General features: G+C 44.6%; 1 protein-coding gene across 1 annotated transcript; it reads right to left on the bottom strand.

Annotated features, from left to right (window-relative positions):
• Positions 1–1,398: 1,398 nt before the first annotated feature.
• Positions 1,399–21,073, bottom strand: gabrb3 (gamma-aminobutyric acid type A receptor subunit beta3). Its single transcript, XM_064952701.1, has 5 exons — positions 20,995–21,073; positions 15,828–15,965; positions 11,655–11,807; positions 6,686–6,948; positions 1,399–4,205 (listed from the first exon to the last, which is right to left on the bottom strand). The coding sequence occupies exons 1-5, from the start codon at positions 21,053–21,055 to the stop codon at positions 3,858–3,860; spliced, it is 963 nt and encodes a 320-aa protein (XP_064808773.1). The 5' UTR covers positions 21,056–21,073; the 3' UTR covers positions 1,399–3,857.
• Positions 21,074–22,247: the final 1,174 nt, after the last annotated feature.

The raw sequence follows: 22,247 nt of genomic DNA, 5'->3' as shown, positions 1-22,247 counted from the left end.
GTCAGTAACAGCCCTCCTACTGTATGTGGGTCAATAACAGCCCTCCTACTGTATGTGGGTCAATAACAGCCCTCCTACTGTATGTGGGTCAATAACAGCACGTCCTACTGTATGTGGGTCAGTAACAGCCCTTCCTACTGTATGTGGGTCAGTAACAGCCCTTCCTACTGTATGTGGGTCAGTAACAGCCCCTCCTACTGTATGTGGGTCAGTAACAGCCCCTCCTACTGTATGTGGGTCAGTAACAGCATACTGTAATATTTGGTGTGGATGCACACAAATAGTCAGGTACAGAGTAGAAACACATGACTCATGGGGGATTCATTCACCTTTCTTTATTCAAATGTTTGTACTATTGACAAAATAACCATTTGTATACATGTTTCATAATGTTTTTTTTAAACACTAAGTTTAATTTAAAAGTGTTTTCATGTCCTACTCACTCAGGGAAGGTAAATTATTAAGATTATGTGAAATGAATGAAGGCAAGTCTCTGTTATGGATAAAAACGGATGATTAGGGTTCTATGGCATGCTTACTCTCTCTGCAATCATGCTCAATGCTCCCAGCTCAACTAGCCTAGTCTCTCTGTAGGGGGGTCTAGACTGTAGGGGGGTCTAGACTCTATGTAGGGGGGTCTAGACTGTAGGGGGATCTAGACTCTCTGTAGGGGGGTCATAGACTCTCTGTAGTGGGGTACAGACTCTCTGTAGGGGGGTATAGACTCTCTGTAGGGGGGTATAGACTCTCTGTAGGGAGGTCTAGACTCTCTGTAGGGAGGTCTAGACTCTCTGTAGGGGGTCTAGACTCTCTGTAGGGGGTCTAGACTCTCTGTAGGGGGGGTCTAGACTCTATGTAGGGGGTCTAGACTCTCTGTAGGGGGTCTAGACTCTCTGTAGGGGGTCTAGACTCTATGTAAGGGGGTCTAGACTCTCTGTAGGGGGGTCTAGACTCTCTGTAGGGGGTCTAGACTCTCTGTAGGGGGTCTAGACTCTCTGTAGGGGGGTCTAGACTCTCTGTAGGGGGGTCTAGACTCTCTGTAGGGGGGGGTCTAGACTCTCTGTAGGGGGGTCTAGACTCTCTGTAGGGGGTATAGACTCTCTGTAGGGGGGTATAGACTCTCTGCTTCAGGGTCTAGAGTCTTTAGGGGGGTCTAGACTCTCTGTAGGGGGGTCTAGACTCTCTGCTTCAGGGTCTAGAGTCTTTAGGGGGGTCTAGACTCTCTGTAGGGGGGTCTAGACTCTCTGTAGGGGGGTCTAGACTGTAGGGGGGGTCTAGACTCTCTGTAGGTGGGTCTAGACTGTAGGGGGATCTAGACCCTCTGTAGGGGGTATAGACTCTCTGTAGGGGGGTATAGACTCTCTGTAGGGGGTCTAGACTCTCTGTAGGGGGGTCATAGACTCTCTGTAGGGGGTACAGACTCTCTGTAGGGGGTCTAGACTCTCTGTAGGGGGGTCTAGACTCTCTGTAGGGAGGTCTAGACTCTGCTTCAGGGTCTAGAGTCTTTAGGGGGGTCTAGACTCTCTGTAGGGGGGTCTAGACTGTAGGGGGGGTCTAGACTCTCTGTAGGGGGGTCTAGACTGTAGGGGGGTCTAGACTCTCTGTAGGGGGGTCTAGACTCTCTGTAGGGGGGTCTAGACTCAGTAGGGGGGGTCTAGACTCTCTGTAGGGTGGTCTAGTGTAAAGTCTGTCTGCATCTCAAACAGCACCCTATTCCCTATACAGAGCCTCTAATGTGTAATGTCTGTCTTCGACCAGAGGGATGTTGTTGTAGTGTGTATGAGCAGAACCCCCAGTGTCAGTTCTCTGAGGTCTTAAAGGACAGGATACTTCACTGAGAAACATAAGGTAGTAGTCATGTGTAGTATATAGTATGGCTGCATTACAAACCAATCATAGGGAAATGTATGGGAATAATGTGTAATAACACAATCAGACAATAGATCATGTGTATTGTGATAAGGAACTTTTCCATTCAGAACCTGAGTTGTGTTTTCTATGGCTACGGTATGTATGTACATTGTAAAAAATAACATCATTCATTAGACTATTCATAAAGATGTGGGTACAGTTTAGGTCAGACGAAGGTCAGCCTACTGTATTGCCAACACATGTAAGGCCCACAGCAAAGCCTTGATTCAGAATTGCATGACAGCAGATCGGAAACACACGTTTTCTTGTGATCAGAAAACATATTTTCACTCAGGGAAGGTAAATGACTTAGATTGATTCTTGTCAAATGAATAAAAGTAAGTCTGGTTTAATGAATAAAAATGGATGATTCGGGTTCCATGACATGCTTATCTTGGCAGTGTGGATGTTAGGCGTGACCTATGAACTACAGTAATACTGAGGTGTGGGTTGGTGAGAGCAGAGTTGACATTACGTTGCCTCCAATGTACAGTGAAATATAGATCAAGATTACATAGAGGTTACTTCAGCACTTATATATATATTTTTTAAATAAATCGTTTGCAGAATAGTCAGACCCAAGCCAATGGAATTAGTATCCAAAAGTGATTCAGTACATGACTAGTCATGGTTATTCATGACTATAATATTCAGCTCATATGCAACCCTATGCAGTGCATCTTGTTCTGACAGTCCATAGAACATAGACATGACTGGAATGGTAATATCCCAACAGATAAACCAGACATATCCTGACTCAAAGGCTGTGCATTTCATTTCTCTTTCAGTTTATAACGGGCTACTATGATAAATAGCACACTGAATTCATTTCTCTTTCAGTTTATAATGGGCTACTATGATAAATAGCACACTGAATTCATTTCTCTTTCAGTTTATAATGGGCTACTATGATAAATAGCACATAGAATTCATTTCTCATTCAGTTTATAACGGGCTACTATGATAAATAGCACAGTGAATTAATTTCTCATTCAGTTTATAACAGGCTACTATGATAAATAGCACAGTGAATTCATTTCTCATTCAGTTTATAACGGGCTACTATGATAAATAGCACAGTGAATTCATTTCTCATTCAGTTTATAATGGGCTACTATGATAAATAGCACAGTGAATTCATTTCTCATTCAGTTTATAACGGGCTACTATGATAAATAGCACATAGAATTAATTTCTCATTCAGTTTATAACGGGCTACTATGATAAATAGCACAGTGAATTCATTTCTCATTCAGTTTATAATGGGCTACCATGATAAATAGCACACTGAATTAATTTCTAATTCAGTTTATAATGGGCTACTATGATAAATAGCACACTGAATTAATTTCTCATTCAGTTTATAACGGGCTATGATAAATAGCACACTGAATTAATTTCCCATTCAGTTTATAATGAGTTTTAGCTCAATGAATTTCTCACACTAAAATAAGGGGTAGAGTCACAATAATTGGCATAAATCAAAGTAAATAACGCTTCTGAAAACCCCATACCATTTACTGTGTCCCCCTCTGGTTTGTACAGAGGAGTGTTCAGAAGGATAGAATTTCCACAAAGCGTCTGTCTCTGCTCGTCTAAACGTACAGTTCAGGAGACCCCACAACTCAGTGTTGTTCTAGTGTCTCTCTGCACTCAGTATGGACTGCGTAGCTATATGTCCTCCGAATACAGATGGGTTTCTTTACTCTTTAGAGAAACAACAGAAGTTTAAGGAGTGAAAATCCCTTCTGTTACTTAGTTCAGTGGTTCTAAAATTTAACGGCTGGGGGTCCCTGAGGAGAGGCTTGAGAACCACTAGTTCACGTCGTAAAGCCAGTAGATGAACGGCTGGGGGTCCCTGGGGAGAGGCTTGAAGACCACTAGTTCACGTAGTAAAGCCAGTAGATGAACGGCTGGGGGGTCCCTGGGGAGAGGCTTGAAGACCACTAGTTCACGTAGTAAAGCCAGTAGATGAAGTTGAAGAGGGTAAAGGTGAAGGGGAAGACAACCCGTGACCATCTATCGATGGAGTTCACGTCCGTCAGGTTGGGGATTTTGATTATGAATTGAGAGGACCGCCTGCGTAGCCGTGTCTTCTTCACGTGAGCATGGGCGTTTCTTTCCCGGCCACTCAGAGCACTCGGTTTTCGGTACTGGAGGCCTGATTGGTTGAATATCATGGAGGTGGAGTTCCGTGTGGTTGTCTCGGTGATGCTGGTTGTGATCTCATTGCCGGCGCCAACTTGGTTGTGGATCTCCAGGGTAGTCAGGAGGATGTTGCCCTGAGAGTCAACCTATCAGAGGAAAGGACAGCAAGAGAAGAGAGGTCATGAGCTCATGGGCTTCTGAACTTTTCTGCAAAAAAAATAATTATTTAAATTAAATTATCAACTTTGAAAACTTGGATTTTTTTTTATATATAACCTCTACATCAAAAACTTCACTCCAAATCTAAATTTCAAACCTAAAACCTTATTTTGAACCAGATTACTTGGAAGGACTATCCAGATTTTTTCCCCTTACAAACCAAAACCTGCAAAAGCAGAAACCTGGAGATAACTACCAACACAAAACCGAGTGAGTTCAGTCTGAACCTACTTCTGAATCCAAAAAGTAAAATCATCTGTAAATATTATGTTATATACAGACCTCAGGCTAAGGTAAGGCTACTAAGCTACCAAGATTGCTAGGACAGGACGGGCATTGCGGCTGCAACGACAATTTGCACAAGATGTGAAGTGAGAGATATGAAAGCCCCTTGATCTCAACAATGGCAGCAGAGCGTCACAGCCTCCCCCACCCAAATGCAGGGGCCTCTGAGGCGCCATGTCTCCCTCCTGTGTAGAGATCATCCCACTTCCCCTTGGATATATATATAAAAAAGAACACTGCAAGGAATAAGTACACAAATAAGTTCCAGAGACACTGTTTGCTGATTGTGACAAAGAGGGGAACGTAAACAACTTGGTCCCCTCGAAGCCTACTATCCCACTATGTACAGAACCAGCATGCGACAGACATGCAGCAGTTGTGACCTGTTTTTGTTGTTGTCGTAGTTGTGTCTAGGGGTGCATACAGGGGAGGGAAGGCTGTCACCTCCAGGTAGGTGTTTGTCCCCCTGTGTGCTGAAGGTGTCAGGTTCATGTCCGGTTCTGGCATTTAGGTCACCACAGACTAGTATATGTCCCTGGGTCTGGAAATGATTGATTTCCCCCTCCAGGATGGAGAAGCTGTCTTCGTTAAAGTATGGGGATTCTAGTGGGGGGGAGGTATAGGTAGCACTCAAGAGGACATTTTTCTCGGGTTGACATTATTTATTTATTTATTTCTAACCAGATGTAAAATGTTCCTGTTTTGACTAATTTAATAGAGTGGGTTAGGGCTGCTTTATACCGAGTTATCATACCATCTGCATCTCTTCCCTGTTTCACACTTAGTAGGTTGGTGGATGGGACTACCAGGTCTCGGTAACCAAGTGGGTCCGTCTCCTCTATACCAGGTTTCTTGTAGGATGACAATGTCTGTACTTCTAATTTATTTGGTGAAGTCCAGGTTCCTGCTCTTTAGGACAAAGTCAGATGACCTCCGACCTTTTAAGTTCCAGGATGAAATAGTGTCTAGTTGGTTGTTGATTATTGCTAGACAGCCATTTTCAAGACTTGCCATAGATTTTCAAGCCGAGTTAAGCCAGACATCCAATAATGAATACTGGACCTCAGTTTCAGACATATAATAATGAATACTGGACCAGGGCAGCCAGAATACTAATGCTGTATGCTGTATGTTGAAGGTGTTGGAGAATACTAGGTGTGTTGAAAGTGTTGGAGAATACTAGGTATGTTGAAAGTGTTGGAGAATGCTAGGAATTAATCCCAAATGGCACATTAGCCTCTATATAGTGCACAACTCTTGACCAGGGCTCATTGGGCTGTGGTCAAAAATAAGGGAAGGGGGATACAACTGAATGCATTCAACTGAAATGTGTCTTCCGCATTTAACCCAACCCCTCTGAATCAAAGAGGTGCCGGGGGAGGGGGGCTGCCTTAATGGACATCCTCGTCTTCGGCACCCGGGGAACAGTGGCGAACAGTGGGTTAACTTCCTTGCTCAGGGTCAAAACAACAGATTTTTACCTTGTCAGCTCGTGCACTATATACGGAATAGGTTTCCATTTGGAATTCATACCTAGATGCTGTAACGGAATCTACCACTGCATGTGAATCTGATTGATGTCCATCCATTTGACAGCACTCTCCTAGAGAAGAATAACTGAATATAGGAACTTAATACTGAACTGACTCTAACACTGTTACTGTGAAGATCCACGTCTGGACTTATCAATGTTACTTTCATCTCTATGATGCTATATGTCAGTTTACCTTAGTGGCAATATCATCCTTTCACCGAGGGCCCTCCTAATGCTGTGTATAGTGTACTAGTACTTACAGGTCTGTGGAGGTCAATGGGAAGAGTCCCCCAGAAAACAATGTTTTGATTTAGTTTTGATTGAGAAAGCATGTATATATTTTTTAAACTCAGCATTGTTGGGAATGGGTTCGTAAGTAAGCATTTCACGGTAAAGTCTACACCTGTTGTATTCGTCGCATGTGACCAATAAAATTTGATTTGAACAATCAACATATCGTTGAGTACAATTAGTCTCAATCTCTGTCCGTTGTTATGTGACTGAAAATGTACTGTAGATAAAACAGGGACCCACAGTTAGCAATCCAAGATGTCCAATTACAGAATAATAAAAAAGAAACCTACTGACCATTTCTGAGGGGGTAAACGTTACCCTGTTGCCGTCGAACTTGGCCGCCCTGTCATTGTTGACCTTCTCTGCCAACTTCTTCTGCATCCGATGGCCCCGTCCGAAGAAGACGTAGTTGACGAAGGCGTACTCCAGCAGAGCCAGGAAGACAAACACGAAGCAGCCCATCAGGTACATGTCTATGGCCTTGACGTAGGGGATCTTAGGGAGCGTCTCTCTCAGATGGGTGTTGATGGTGGTCAAGGTCAACACCGTGGTGATACCTGGAGCGGAAAGTTCCTTGGTTTGAAACAATAGGAATCATGGCACAAGAGCGGAGTTCGCCCACCTATAAGAAAATATCTGATTTGCTCCACCTCTGGGATATTGGGGTTTATTGACAAAACTAAATCTAACAAACTTGGTCAGTATAGATGGCCAATACCCAGATCCTATTTATCTGGAAATGATAATATTTACACAAGTGGGTTCTAAGTCGAGCCTTTCAAATAAGGTGAGCAAAGATTTTGTTTCTCTTAACAGGGTGATTGAGCCCTTTTACATTCCAGGTAGTAAAGTTTGTTATTTGGTTGACCAGTCATTATAGTAATCTAATAAGGTAATCAAACTTCAGCTTTAGAATTAGAATGATCTATTCACACGAAGTAAACAGAGGACAGAACACAAACTAAACTAACAGTAACTTTGAGAGTAATGGCATCAACGAAAAGCTATTTCTAAACGTTTGAAGCTTATTGTTAATCAAAAGAAAATCAATATAATTGAAATGCAGTAGCCTAGAATGCCTCCCACCTCCCAGTCTCATACAGTGCCTTGCGAAAGTATTCGGCCCCCTTGAACTTTGCGACATTTCAGGCTTCAAACATAAAGATATAAAACTGTATTTTTTTGTGAAGAATCAACAACAAGTGGGACACAATCATGAAGTGGAACGACATTTATTGTATATTTCAAACTTTTTTAACAAATCAAAAACTGAAAAATTGGGCGTGCAAAATTATTCAGCCCCTTTACTTTCAGTGAGGCAAACTCTCTCCAGAAGTTCAGTGAGGATCTCTGAATGATCCAATGTTGACCTAAATGACTAATGATGATAAATACAATCCACCTGTGTGTAATCAAGTCTCCGTATAAATGCACCTGCACTGTGATAGTCTCAGAGGTCCGTTAAAAGCGCAGAGAGCATCATGAAGAACAAGGAACACACCAGGCAGGTCCGAGATACTGTTGTGAAGAAGTTTAATGCCGGATTTGGATACAAAAAGATTTCCCAAGCTTTAAACATCCCAAGGAGCACTGTGCATTTGATAATATTGATAATAATATACAGGGTATTACGGTACAGAGTCAATGTGGAGGCTATATACAGGGGGTACCAGTACAGAGTCAATGTGGAGGCTATATACAGGGGGTACCGGTACAGAGTCAATGTGGAGGCTATATTACAGTGGGTACCGGTACAGAGTCAATGTGGAGGCTATATACAGGGTGTTATGGTACAGAGTCAATGTGGAGGCTATTTACAGGGGGTACCGGTACTGAGTCAATGTGAAGGCTATATCTTGGGGGTACCGGTACTGAGTCAATGTGAAGGCTATATCTTGGGGGTACCTGTACAGAGTCAATGTGGAGGCTATATACAGGGGGTACCGGGACAGAGTCAATGTGGAGGCTATATACAGGGGGTACCGGTACAGAGTCAATGTGGAGGCTATATCTTGGGGGTACCGGTACAGAGTCAATGTGGAGGCTATATACAGGGTGTTACGGTACAGAGTCAATGTGGAGGCTATATACAGGGGTACCGGTACAGAGTCAATGTGGAGGCTATATACAGGGGGTACCGGTACAGAGTCAATGTGGAGGCTATATACAGGGGGTACCGGTACAGAGTCAATGTGGAGACTATATACAGGGTGTTACGGTACAGAGTCAATGTGTAGACTATATACAGTGGGTACCGGTACAGAGTCAATGTGTAGGCTATATACAGGGGGTACCGGTACAGAGTCAATGTGAAGGCTATATCTTGGGGGTACCAGTACAGAGTCAATGACTATATGGAGACAGAGTATATACAGGGGTACTGGTACAGACAGAGTCAATGTGTAGGCTATATACAGGGGGTACCGGTACAGAGTCAATGTGAAGGCTATATCTTGGGGGTACCAGTACAGAGTCAATGTGGAGACTATATACAGGGGGTACTGGTACAGAGTCAATGTGGAGGCTATATACAGGGGGTACCGGTACAGAGTCAATGTGAAGGCTATATCTTGGGGGTAACAGTAAAGAGTCAATGTGGAGGCTATATACAGGGGGTACCGGGACAGAGTCAATGTGGAGGCTATATACAGGGGGTACCGGTACAGAGTCAATGTGAAGACTATATACAGGGGGTAACGGTACAGAGTCAATGTGCGGGGGCACTGGTTAGTTGAGGTAATTGAAGTAATATGTACATGTGGGTAGAGTTATTAAAGTGACTATGCATAAATAATAAAAGAGAATAGCAGCGGCGCAAAAGAGGGTCGGGGGGGAAATAGTCTGATTAGATGGTCAGGAGTCTTATGGCTTGTGGGTCGAAGCTGTTAAGAAGCCTTTTGGACCTAGACTTGGCGCTCCGGTACCGCTTGCCATGCGGTAGCAGAGAGAACAGTCTATGACTGGGGTGGCTGTAGTCTTTGACAATTTTTAGGGCCTTCCTCTGACACCGCCTGGTATAGAGGTCCTGGATGGAAGGAAGCTTGGCCCTGTAGAGCCTTACGGTCAGATGCAGAGCAATTGCCATACCAGGCGGTGATGCAACCGGTCAGGATGCTCTCAATGGTGCAACTGTAGAACCTTTTGTGTATCTGAGGACCCATGCCAAATCTTTTCAGTCTCCCGAGGGGGAATAGGTTTTGTCGTGTCCTCTTCACAACTGTCTTGGTGTGCTTGGACCATTATATTTTGTTGGTGATGTGGACACCAAGGAACTTGAAGCTCTCAACCTGCTCCACTACAGCCCCGTTGATGAGAATGGGGGAGTGTTCGGTCCTCCTTTTCCTGTAGTCCACAATCTTCTCCTTAGTCTTGATCACGTTGAGGGAGAGGTTGTTGTCCTGGCACCAGAAGGCCAGGTCTCTGACCTCCTCCTCAAGATGGTTCACTCAACTGAGACTGCTCTTCTCTGTGTCATGGAGACTCTGCCAAAGCTGACTCTCTCTCCTCTGTTCTCATCCTCCTAGATCCAGCCGCTGCCTTCGACCCCGTGAACCATCAGATCCCCCTCTCCACCCTCTCAGGCTCTATCAGATCCTCCTCTCCACCCTCTCAGGGCTAGGTGTCTCAGGCTCTATGAGATCCTCCCCTCCACCCTCTCAGGGCTGGGTGTCTCAGGCTCTATGAGATCATCCCCTCCACCCTCTCAGGGCTAGGTGTCTCAGGCTCTATCAGATCCTCCTCTCCACCCTCTCAGGGCTAGGTGTCTCAGGCTCTATGAGATCCTCCCCTCCACCCTCTCAGGGCTGGGTGTCTCAGGCTCTATGTGATCCTCCCCTCCACCCTCTCAGGGCTAGGCGTCTCAGGCTCTACACACTATTGGATTGCATCCTATTGGCAGGCCGCTCCTACCAGGTGACATGGAGAGGATCTATGACTGCACCACGTAGTCTCACTACTGGTGTCCCCCAGGACTCGGTTCTTGGCCTATTCTCTTCGCTCTATGTTACATCTGCTCCTGCCACGCCCTCTACTGCTCATCCTGTGTCTCCTTTACCTGCCGCCACTCCCCCAGTGCTCTCTCTCTCCCTCTCCCTCTCTGTGTGATTGTGTGGTTGGAGACAGGTGTGCTGGAGTCAGAGCAGATCCCCACCAGCTGCAACCTGTTCCATAACCAAGACCTCTACAAATACTCAGTCCTGCCACTTCCACACTGCCAGATCGTAATCTCTGCTCAGTCAGTCTGCGTTTCTAGCCGTTTGTTACTATTCAGATCCTGTTATCCTGTTATGCCTGTTTTCCTTGCCTGATACGGTTTTCCTCTCCGCTACAGTTCTGCCCGCTCTGACTCTGGTCCCCGTCTCCAGTCCCACGTCTCATCATCCTGCTACTCTGTCCTGGAATCCCCACTCTACTACTCCCTTGGATTCCCCTCCGGACCTGCTTACCCTGTCTCAACCCCTCTCACTCCAGCCTCAGCCTCCGGACCTGCTTACCCTGTCTCAACCCCTCTCGCTCCAGCCTCAGCCTCCGGACCTGCTTACGCTGTCTCAACCCCTCTCGCTCCAGTCTCGGCCTCCGGACCTGCTTACCCTGTCTCAACCCCTCTCGCTCCAGTCTCGGCCTCCGGACCTGCTTACCCTGTCTCAACCCCTCTCACTCCAGCCTCAGCCTCCACACCTGCTTACCCTGTCTCAACCCCTCTCGCTCCAGCCTCAGCCTCCGGACCTGCTTACGCTGTCTCAACCCCTCTCGCTCCAGTCTCGGCCTCCGGACCTGCTTACCCTGTCTCAATCCCTCTCGCTCCAGTCTCGGCCTCCACACCTGCTTACCCTGTCTCAACCCCTCTCGCTCCAGCCTCAGCCTCCACACCTGCTTACCCTGTCTCAATCCCTCTCGCTCCAGCCTCATTCTCTGCACCTGGCTTCCAGTCGAAACTCACATCCACTACAACACCATGGTGTTTACCTACGGAGCAGCAAGAGAAACTGCCCTTCCCTACCTTCAGGCTATGATCAAACCCTACACCCCAACCCAAGCACTCTGTTCTGGTGGAACCAGGTTCCCCCTGAAGCTAGGACAGCAGAGTCCCTGCCCATCTTCCTAAAACATCTGAAACCCTACCTCTTCAAAGTGTATCTTAAATAACCCCACAGCACCCCCCTGGCATTCTGTGTCCCAATGCACTGGCTCAGAGGGGACAGTCACACTATCCCGGTCTCGCTCTCTCTCTCTCCAGATCAGAGGTCAGTTTTAAAGGCAGTACCTAAAGCCACTCTGGCAGCGGAGGCGTCGTAGTTGATCCAGAAGGAGACCCAGGACAGGATGGTGATCAGGATGGAGGGCATGTACGTCTGCAGGATGAAGTAGCCGATGTTCCTCTTTAGCTTGAAGCTCAGAGACAGACGTGGGTAGGCACCTGTAGGGAAAACAACATTGCGTCTTATTTCAAGACAGACATACAGAATGGACTGGACGAGACTGTACTACCTGGAGTCTTGGGTAGGCACCTGTCTATAGGAACACAACGTAGTAAAAAAGTGGGAGAAGATGGAAAAAGGTGACAGTACTGCTGCTTAGCTCAAGCGGCACAAACACAGTGATAGGCCTATCTTATTTTGTGGCTTGTTTCACGTTCCCATAGCAACGGCAGCATGGAGGAGTTTGTGTCACCATGGTAACAAGCAAGCCTGGACCAAAGTCCAAATGATTTGTTCGCAACTTAGTATTGAGACCACAATGGAAATGGAAATTTACATTTCTCAGTATAATAATAATAATAAATGTTTATGCTTCGATGACATTACAGTTTCTCAATCGCGTACAATCATTTTCTGGAACAATCGATTTTCAAAACAGAGTGCACTAGACAAAGAACTCTCTGGCCTTTTGCTAAACAGTCAATGCATTTCCAAAATGGAGTTGCCTTCTCAAAACTTAAATAAGTTCATCAAAACTATATTATACCATCAAAATTGCAAATACATTCATCAAATACTCAGAATGGACAGTAGTCTATAGCTTCAGTAATAGAGTAGACAGTAGGCTATAGCTTCAGTAATAGAGTAGACAGTAGTCTATAGCTTCAGTAATAGAGTAGACAGTAGGCTATAGCTTCAGTAATAGCTATAGCTTAGACAGTAGTCTATAGCTTCAGTAATAGAGTAGACAGTAGGCTATAGCTTCAGTAATAGAGTAGACAGTAGTCTATAGCTTCAGTAATAGAGTAGACAGTAGGCTATAGCTTCAGTAATAGAGTAGACAGTAGGCTATAGCTTCAGTAATAGAGTAGACAGTAGGCTATAGCTTCAGTAATAGAGTAGACAGTAGGCTATAGCTTCAGTAATAGAGTAGACAGTAGGCTATAGCTTCAGTAATAGAGTAGACAGTAGGCTATAGCTTCAGTAATAGAGTAGACAGAACCACTACACTAGACAATAACTATTATACTGGATACTACAGGACCCCAGACAATAACTATTATACTGGATCACAGAACCACACTACCCCAGACTAACTATTATACTCACAGAACCACTACACTAATAACTGGAACCACTACACTACAGGACCCCAGACAATAACTATTATACTGGATCAGACAATAACTATTATACTGGATCACAGAACCACTACACTACAGGACCCCAGACAATAACTATTATACTGGATCACAGAACCACTACACTACAGGACCCCAGACAATAACTATTATACTGGATCACAGAACCATACACTACAGGGACAATAACTATTATACTGGATCACAGAACCACTACACTACAGGACCCCAGACAATAACTATTATACTGGATCACAGAACCACTACACTACAGGACCCCAGACAATAACTATTATACTGGATCACAGATCACAGAGACAATAACACTCACAGAACCACTACACTACAGGACCCCAGACAATAACTATTATACTGGATCACAGAACCACTACACTACAGGACCCCAGACAATAACTATTATACTGGATCACAGAACCACTACACTACAGGACCCCAGACAATAACTATTATACTGGATCAGACAATAACTATTATACTGGATCACAGAACCACTACACTACACTGGATCACAGAACCACTACACTACAGGACCCCAGACAATAACTATTATACTGGATCACAGAACCACTACACTACAGGACCCCAGACAATAACTATTATACTGGATCACAGAACCACCACTACAGACTAACTATTATAGATCACAGACCCCAGACAATAACTATTAACTGGATATTATACTGGATCACAGAACCACTACACTACAGGACCCCAGACAATAACTATTATACTGGATCACAGAACCACTACACTACAGGACCCCAGACAATAACCAGACAATAACTATTATACTGGATCACAGAACCACTACACTACAGGACCCCAGACAATAACTATTATACTGGATCACAGAACCACTACACTACAGGACCCCAGACAATAACTATTATACTGGATCACAGAACCACTACACTACAGGACCCCAGACAATAACTATTATTATACTGGATACTGGACAGAACCACTACACTACAGGACCCCAGACAATAACCTGGATCACAGAACCACACATAACCCAGACAATAACTATTACTGGATCACAGAACCACTACACTACAGGACCCCAGACAATAACTATTATACTGGATCACAGAACCACTACACTACAGGACCCCAGACAATAACTATTATACTGGATCACAGAACCACTACACTACAGGACCCCAGACAATAACTATTATACTGGATCACAGAAACAACACTACAGGACCCCAGACAATACTATTATACTGGATCACAGAACCACTACACTACCCCAGACAATAACTATTATACTGGATCACAGAACCACTACACTACAGGACCCCAGACAATAACTATTATACTGGATCACAGAACCACTACACTACAGGACCCCAGACAATAACTATTATACTGGATCACAGAACCACTACACTACAACCCCAGACAATAACTATTATACTGGATCACAGAACCACTACACTACAGGACCCCAGACAATAACTATTATACTGGATCACAGAACCACTACACTACAGGACCCCAGACAATAACTATTATACTGGATCACAGAACCACTACACACAGAACCACTACACTACAGGACCCCAGACAATAACTATTATACTGGATCACAGAACCACTACACTACAGGACCCCAGACAATAACACTGGATCACAGAACCACTACACTACAGGACCCCAGACAATAACTATTATACTGGATCACAGAACCATCACAGACCCCACTGGATCACAGAACCACTACAGGACCCCAGACTAACTATTATACTGGATCACAGAACCACTACACTACAGGACCCCAGACAATAACTATTATACTGGATCACAGAACCACTACACTACAGGACCCCAGACAATAACTATTATCACAGAACCACTACACTGGATCACAGATAACCATTACACTGGATCACAGAACCACTACACTACAGGACCCCAGACAATAAATATACTGGATATTATACTGGATCACAGAACCACTACACTACAGGACCCCAGACAATAACTATTATACTGGATCACAGAACCACTACACTACAGGACCCCAGACAATAACTATTATACTGGATCACAGAACCACTACACTACAGGACCCCAGACAATAACTATTATACTGGATCACAGAACCACTACACTACAGGACCCCAGACAATAACTATTATACTGGATCACAGACCACTACACTACAGGACCCCAGACAATAACTATTATACTGGATCACAGACCCCAGACAATAACTATTATACTGGATCACAGAACCACTACACTACAGGACCCCAGACAATAACTATTATACTGGATCACAGAACCACTACACTACAGGACCCCAGACAATAACTATTATACTGGATCACAGAACCACTACACTACAGGACCCCAGACAATAACTATTATACTGGATCACAGAACCACTATTAACTATTATACTGGATCACAGAACCACTACACTACAGGACCCCAGACAATAACTATTATACTGGATCACAGAACCACTACACTACAGGACCCCAGACAATAACTATTATACCCAGAACCACAATAGACAATAACTATTATACTGGATCACAGAACCACTACACTACAGGACCCCAGACAATAACTATTATACTGGATCACAGAACCACTAACTATTATTAACAGGTTTACAGGACCCCAGAAATAACTATTATACTCACAGTACACTGGAGGATCACAGAACCACTACACTACAGGACCCCAGACAATAACTATTATACTGGATCACAGAACCACTACACTCCTGATTGGATCACCAGGACTATTATACTGGATCACAGAACCACTACACTACAGGACCCCAGACCTACGTTTTCTGTAAACCCTAATCATGGCTCTCCATGGCCGTTACTGTACCTGTGGAAAAGACCACGTTCCTGGAAACCAGTTTGTAGTCCACGATGGAGAACTGAGGCAGCTCGATGCGCGTCACTCCTGTCACAGCATTCTCCCCCCCTTTCCAGTAGAACTCGATGTCATCTGTGGTGTAGCCATCTGTCACACAGAAACACACAGGCATGCGCCATACTCAGCACATTACTCACCATCATAGAAATCATAGTTGAATCAGGTTAACTATGCGAGTCTGACGAGAAATAACGTATTGTAGGTTATCCCCGCTATTGAATGCAGCGAACTACTAAATAGGTGCGAATGATTTATTTATTTTTATTTAAAGTAAAATATAGGTTATGTAACCCAAGCCAACACACTAAAGCACTAACTTACACTAGCTTTTCATTAATTTAGTTGACACATTAAGATGACTCATCTATTTCATTAGCATTCAGGCTAAGTGATATTTGTGGCTCGTGATAACAGAGTATGATGAAGTCCTGTGATTCACAGAAAGAGCAGAGGCTCGTGGGTAATAGATAGTTACATGAGGCTGACGTAAATCTACTATTAGCCTGATGTCTAGCTGACAACGTTTGTGTCCCCAATGGCACCCTATTCCAGATCAAAAGTAGTACACTATATAGGGAATAGGGCTCTGGTCTAAAGTAGTGCACTATATAGGGAATAGGGTTCTGGTCTAAAGTAGTGTACTATATAGGGTATAGGGTTCTGGTCTAAAGTAGTGTACTATATAGGGAATAGGGGTCTGGTCTAAAGTAGTGCACTATATAGGGAATAGGGTTCTGGTCTAAAGTAGTGCACTATATAGGGAATAGGGTTCTGGTCTAAAGTAGTGCACTATATAGGGAATAGGGTTCTGGTCTAAAGTAGTGCACTATATAGGGAATAGGGTTCTGGTCTAAAGTAGTGTACTATATAGGGTATAGGGTTCTGGTCTAAAGTAGTGTACTATATAGGGAATAGGGGTCTGGTCTAAAGTAGTGCACTATATAGGGAATAGGGTTCTGGTCTAAAGTAGTGCACTATATAGGGAATAGGGTTCTGGTCTAAAGTAGTGTAATATATAGGGAATAGGGTTCTGGTCTAATGTAGTGCACTATATAGGGAATAGGGTTCTGGTCTAAAGTAGTGTAATATATAGGGAATAGGGGTATGGTCTAAAGTAGTGTACTATATAGGGAATAGGGTTCTGGTCTAAAGTAGTGTACTATATAGGGAATAGGGGTCTGGTCTAAAGTAGTGCACTATATAGGGAATAGGGGTCTGGTCTAAAGTAGTGCACTATATAGGGAATAGGGTGCCATTTTGGACATAGCCTGACAGTGTTTCCAGTCTCATTGGTAGGCAGAACAACAGATACGCTGTTTACAGCTGTTCATAAGTGGCCTTCAGCAGTTTTATGGGGAGACATGTACTGATGAGTTAGGAGACATCATGGATAAAGTACAGAGTCCACTCTATCGATCTCCTCTTCAGAGGACTCTATCACCGACTGGTATGGCAACTGCACACTACCTGCCCTTCAGGACACCTACAGCACTGGATGTCACAGGAAGGGCAAAAAGATCATCAAGGACCTCAGCCACCCGAGCCACTGCCTGTTCACACCACTATCATCCAGAAGGCAAGGTCAGTACAGGTGCATCAAAGATGGGACCGAGAGACTGAAAAACAGCTTACATTTCAGACTGTTAAACAGCCAACAACAGGTGTAGACCATGAAATGCTTACTTACAGGCCAACAGCGCAGTTCATAATAAAATATTTACTAATTCAACTAAAGTGATAAAAAAAATTATACAAAAATGAGTAACACAAGAAATGTACATAACAATAACAAGGCTATTTACAGGTGGTACCGGTAGCGAGTTAATCGTGAAGTTACTATGAATAGATAATAAACAGCGAGTAGTAACACAAAAATGCCTCTCTGACTTGTTGAATAAGAAATAACATTGACTCTATTAAAAGGGAATTTCTATTTGGAACATTCAAGAACGCAAATTGGACCCACCCCCAAATTGGAATGGGTCTAGGGTTTCCGGCATGATGGTGTAAAAACAAAGAGGGGGGGAGGGGTCAATGTGTAAATAGTCTGGGTGGCCATTTTATTAATTGTTCACCAGTCTTATGGCTTGGGGGTAGAAGCTGTTAAGGAGCCTTTTGGTCCTAGACTTGGTGCTCTGGTACCGCTTGCCGTGCGGTAGCAGAGAGAACAGTCTATGACTTGGGTGACTGGAGTCTTTGGCAATTTTTAGGGCCTTCCTCTGACACCGCCTGGTATAGAGGTCCTGGATGGCAGGAAGCTTGGACCCAGTGATGGCACTCTGTAGAGCCTTACGGTCAGATGCAGAGCAGTTGCCATACCAGGCGGTGATGCAGCCAGTCGATATGCTCTCAATGATGCAGCTGTAGAACTTTTTGAAGATCTGGGGACCCATGCCAAATCTTTTCAGTCTCCTGAGGGGGAATAGGTGTTGTCGTGCCCTCTTCACGACTGTCTTGGTGTGTTTGGAGCATAATAGTTTGTTGGTGATGTGGACACCAAAGAACTTGAAACTCTCGGCACGCTCTACTATAGCCCTGTCGATGTTAATGGGGGCCTGTTCGGCCCTCCTTTTCCTGTATTCCACGATCAGCTCCTTTGTCTTGTTCAAGTTGAGGGATAGGTTGCTCTCCTGGCACCACACTGCAAGGTTTCTGACCTCCTCCCTATAGGCTGTCTCATCGTTGTCAGTGATCAGGCCTACAACTGTTGTGTCATCAGCAAACTTAATGATGGTGTTGGAGTCGTGCTTGGCCATGCAGCCATGGGTGAACAGGGAGTAGGAGGGGACTGAGCACGCACCCTTGAAGGGCCCCAGTGTTGAGGATCAGCGTGGCAGATGTGTTGCTGCCTACCTTTACCACTGGGGGCAGCCAGTCAGGAAGTCCAGGATCCAGTTGCAGAGGGAGGTGTTCAGTCCCAGGGTCCTTAGCTTCGTGATGAGCTTTGTGGGCACAATGGTGCTTTGTGGGCACCATAACGCAGAGCTGTAGTCAATGAACAGCATTCTCACACAGGTGTTTCTTTTGTCCAGGTGGGAAAGGGCAGTGTGGAGTGCAATTGAGATTTTGTTATCTGTGGACCTGTTGGGACAGTATGCAAATTGGAGTGGGTTGAGGGTTTCCGGCATGATGGTGTTGCTGTGAGCCATGACCAGCCTTTCAACGCACCTCATGGCTACCGATGTGAGTGCTACGGGGCGGTAATCATTTAGGCAGGTTACCTTCGCTTTCTTGGGCACCGAGATGGTCTATTTGAAACATGTAAGTACTATAGACTCAGTCAGGGAGAGGTTGAAAATGTCAGTGAAGACACTTGCCAGTTGGTCCATGCATGCTTTGAGTACATGTCCTGGTAATTTGTCTGGTCCCGCAGCTTTGTGAATGTTGACCTATTTAAAAGGTCTTGCTCACACAGAGAGTGTGATCACACAGTCATCCGGAACAGTTGGTGCTCTCATACATGCTTCAGTGTTGCTTGCCTCGAAGCGAGCATAAAAGGCACTTAGCTAGTCTGGTAGGCTCACATCACTGGGTTTCCCTTTTGCCTGTTTGATGATTTGTCTGAGGGCATAGCGGGTTATAAGCTTGGGGATTCGAGTCAGCAAACTTTCAGTTACTGGCCCAATGCTCTAACCACTAGGCTACCTGCCGCTCTAGCCTTTAGCTTGGTGCGGATGTTGCTTGTAATCCATGACTTCTGGTTGGGAAATGTACGTACAGTCACTGTGGGGACAACGTCGTTGATGCACTTATTTATGAAGCCGGTGACTGGCATGCAATTGGATGGATCCGGGAACATATTCCAGTCTGTGCAGGAAAACAGTCCTGTAGTTTATCATCTGGGTCATCTGACCACTTCTGTATTGAGTGAGTCACTGGTACTTCCTGCTTTAGTTTTTGCTTGTAAGCAGGAATCCGGAGGATAGAAGTATGGTTAGATTTGCCAAATGGAGGTTGAGGGAGAGCTTTGTATGCGTCTCTGTGTGTGGAGTAAAGGTGGTCTAGAGTTTTTCCCCCTCTGGTTGCACATGTAACATACTGGTAGAAATTAGGTCAAATGGATTTAAGTTTCCCTGCATTAACGTCCCCGGCCACTAGGAGTGCCATATCTGGATGAGCAGTTTATTGCTGGCTTATGGCCTTATAGAGTTGGTTGAATGTGGTCTTAGTGCCAGCATCGGTTTGTGGTGGTAAATAGATGGCTACGAATAATATAGATGAGAACTCTCTTGGTAGATAGTGTGGTCTACAGCTTATTATGAGGTACTCTCGCACCAGCAGTTATTGACAAATAGACACACCCCCCTGCCCCTCGTCTTAACAGATGTAGCTTCTCTGTCCTGCCGATGCATGGAGAAGCCAGCCAGCTCTATATTGTCTGTGTCGTCGTTCAGCCACGTCTCTGTGAAACATAAGATATGACAGTTTTTAATGTTCCGTTGGTAGAATAGTCTTAGTCGTAGATCGTCCAGTTTGTTTTCCAATGATTGGCAGCACGTTGGCCAATAGTACGGAGGGTAGTGGTGGTTTACCTATTCGTCGGCGAAATCCTTGCACCCGCCCTCCTCCCGCTTTTCCTCCGTCTTTTTCTCACACTGATGATGGGGATTTGGGCCTTGTCTTGACAAAGCAGTATATCCTTCGAGTTAGACTCTACCACCCGGTTACTCAACCCTGCACCTTAGAGGCTGCTGCCTTATGTACATAGACATGGAATCACTGGTCACTTTAATAATGTTTACATACTGTTTTACTCATTTCATATGTATATACTGTATTATAGTCAATGCTCATCCTATTCAACTATAGCTGGAAATGTACTATTCGATCCTACAGATATGGACAGTATGTGGATAGAATATATAGTATAGTGTCTGTACATCACATATATATTTTTTTTTTATACACCGGACTCCGACATTGCTTGTCCTAATATTTATATATTTCTTAATTTCATTATATTACTTCCATCTTGTGTGTATTGTTGTGTATTGTTAGATATTACTGCACTGTTGGAGCTAGGAACACCAGCATTTCCCTACACCTGCAATAACATCTGCTAAATATGTGTATGTAATTTAATAATTTGATTTGGTTTGATATCTAGTTTACTCACAGCTCTCTATCTCCAGAGTACAGTTCTGTTCGTCCAGTGGGTATCTCCTCAGGTCCATCATACAGGCAGCCGTCGTTGTTATCCTACATCAAACCAACATTATGACACAGATTAAGAAACAGGCATGGTGCGAGTCCATAAACGTTTCCCTTTACAGTGCACTACTTCTGACCAAGGCCCACAGGGCTCTGGAGAAAACTAGTACACTAGGGAATAGGGTGCCATTTGGGACTGAATAAAAGATAGGCAAACACATCCTACAGAAAGGTACAGACATGCTGATATTTATGTATTTAATTTAACCAGGAAAGTCAGTTAAGAAATAAAATTTGATTTGATTTGAAAAAAGAACAAATTCTTATTTACAATTTTTTTACTTTTTTTTATTTTTAATTTTACCTTTATTTAACCAGGCAAGTCAGTTAAGAACACATTCTTATTTTCAATGACAGCCTGGGAACAGTGGATTAACTGCCTGTTCAGGGGCAGAACGACAGATTTGTACCTTGTCAGCCCGGGGGTTTGAACTTGCAACCTTGTGGTTCTAGTCCAACGCTCTAACCACTAGGCTACCCTGCCGCCCCATATGATGGCCAACACCAGCCAAACCCGGACTACGTTGGGCCAATTGTGGGTTCCCACAACTATGGGACTCCCAATCACGGCCGGTTGTGATACAGCCTGGATACAAACCAGGGTGTCTGTGGTGACGCCTCAAGCGCTGGGATGCAGTGCCTTAGACTGCTGCGCCACTCGGGAGCCCTGATAAATTCTGGACCGGCCTCCTGAACAGGACCGACATACTCAGATTCTCCGTACCTTAGCACACATGCACACACCCACTTAGTCCGATGTGGACTGTTTAAATGAACCAACACACTGCCTGTCTGGTCCGATGTGGCCTGGTCTCAATGAACCAACACACTGCCTGTCTGGTCCGATGTGGCCTGTTTAAATGAACCAACACACTGCCTGTCTGGTCTGATGTGGCCTGTTTAAATGAACCAACACACTGCCTGTCTGGTCCGATGTGGACTGTTTAAATGAACCAACACACTGCCTGTCTGGTCTGATGTGGACTGTTTAAATGAACCAACACACTGCCTGTCTGGTCCGATGTGGCCTGGTCTCAATGAACCAACACACTGCCTGTCTGGTCTGATGTGGACTGTTTAAATGAACCAACACACTGCCTGTCTGGTCTGATGTGGACTGTTTAAATGAACCAACACACTGCCTGTCTGGTCTGATGT

Source organism: Oncorhynchus masou, chromosome 31 (genome assembly GCF_036934945.1).
Source record: "Oncorhynchus masou masou isolate Uvic2021 chromosome 31, UVic_Omas_1.1, whole genome shotgun sequence".
Taxonomy (NCBI): domain Eukaryota; kingdom Metazoa; phylum Chordata; class Actinopteri; order Salmoniformes; family Salmonidae; genus Oncorhynchus; species Oncorhynchus masou.
The sequence above is the reverse complement of the archived record's forward strand: the minus strand, read 5'-3'. Positions and strand labels throughout refer to the sequence as shown.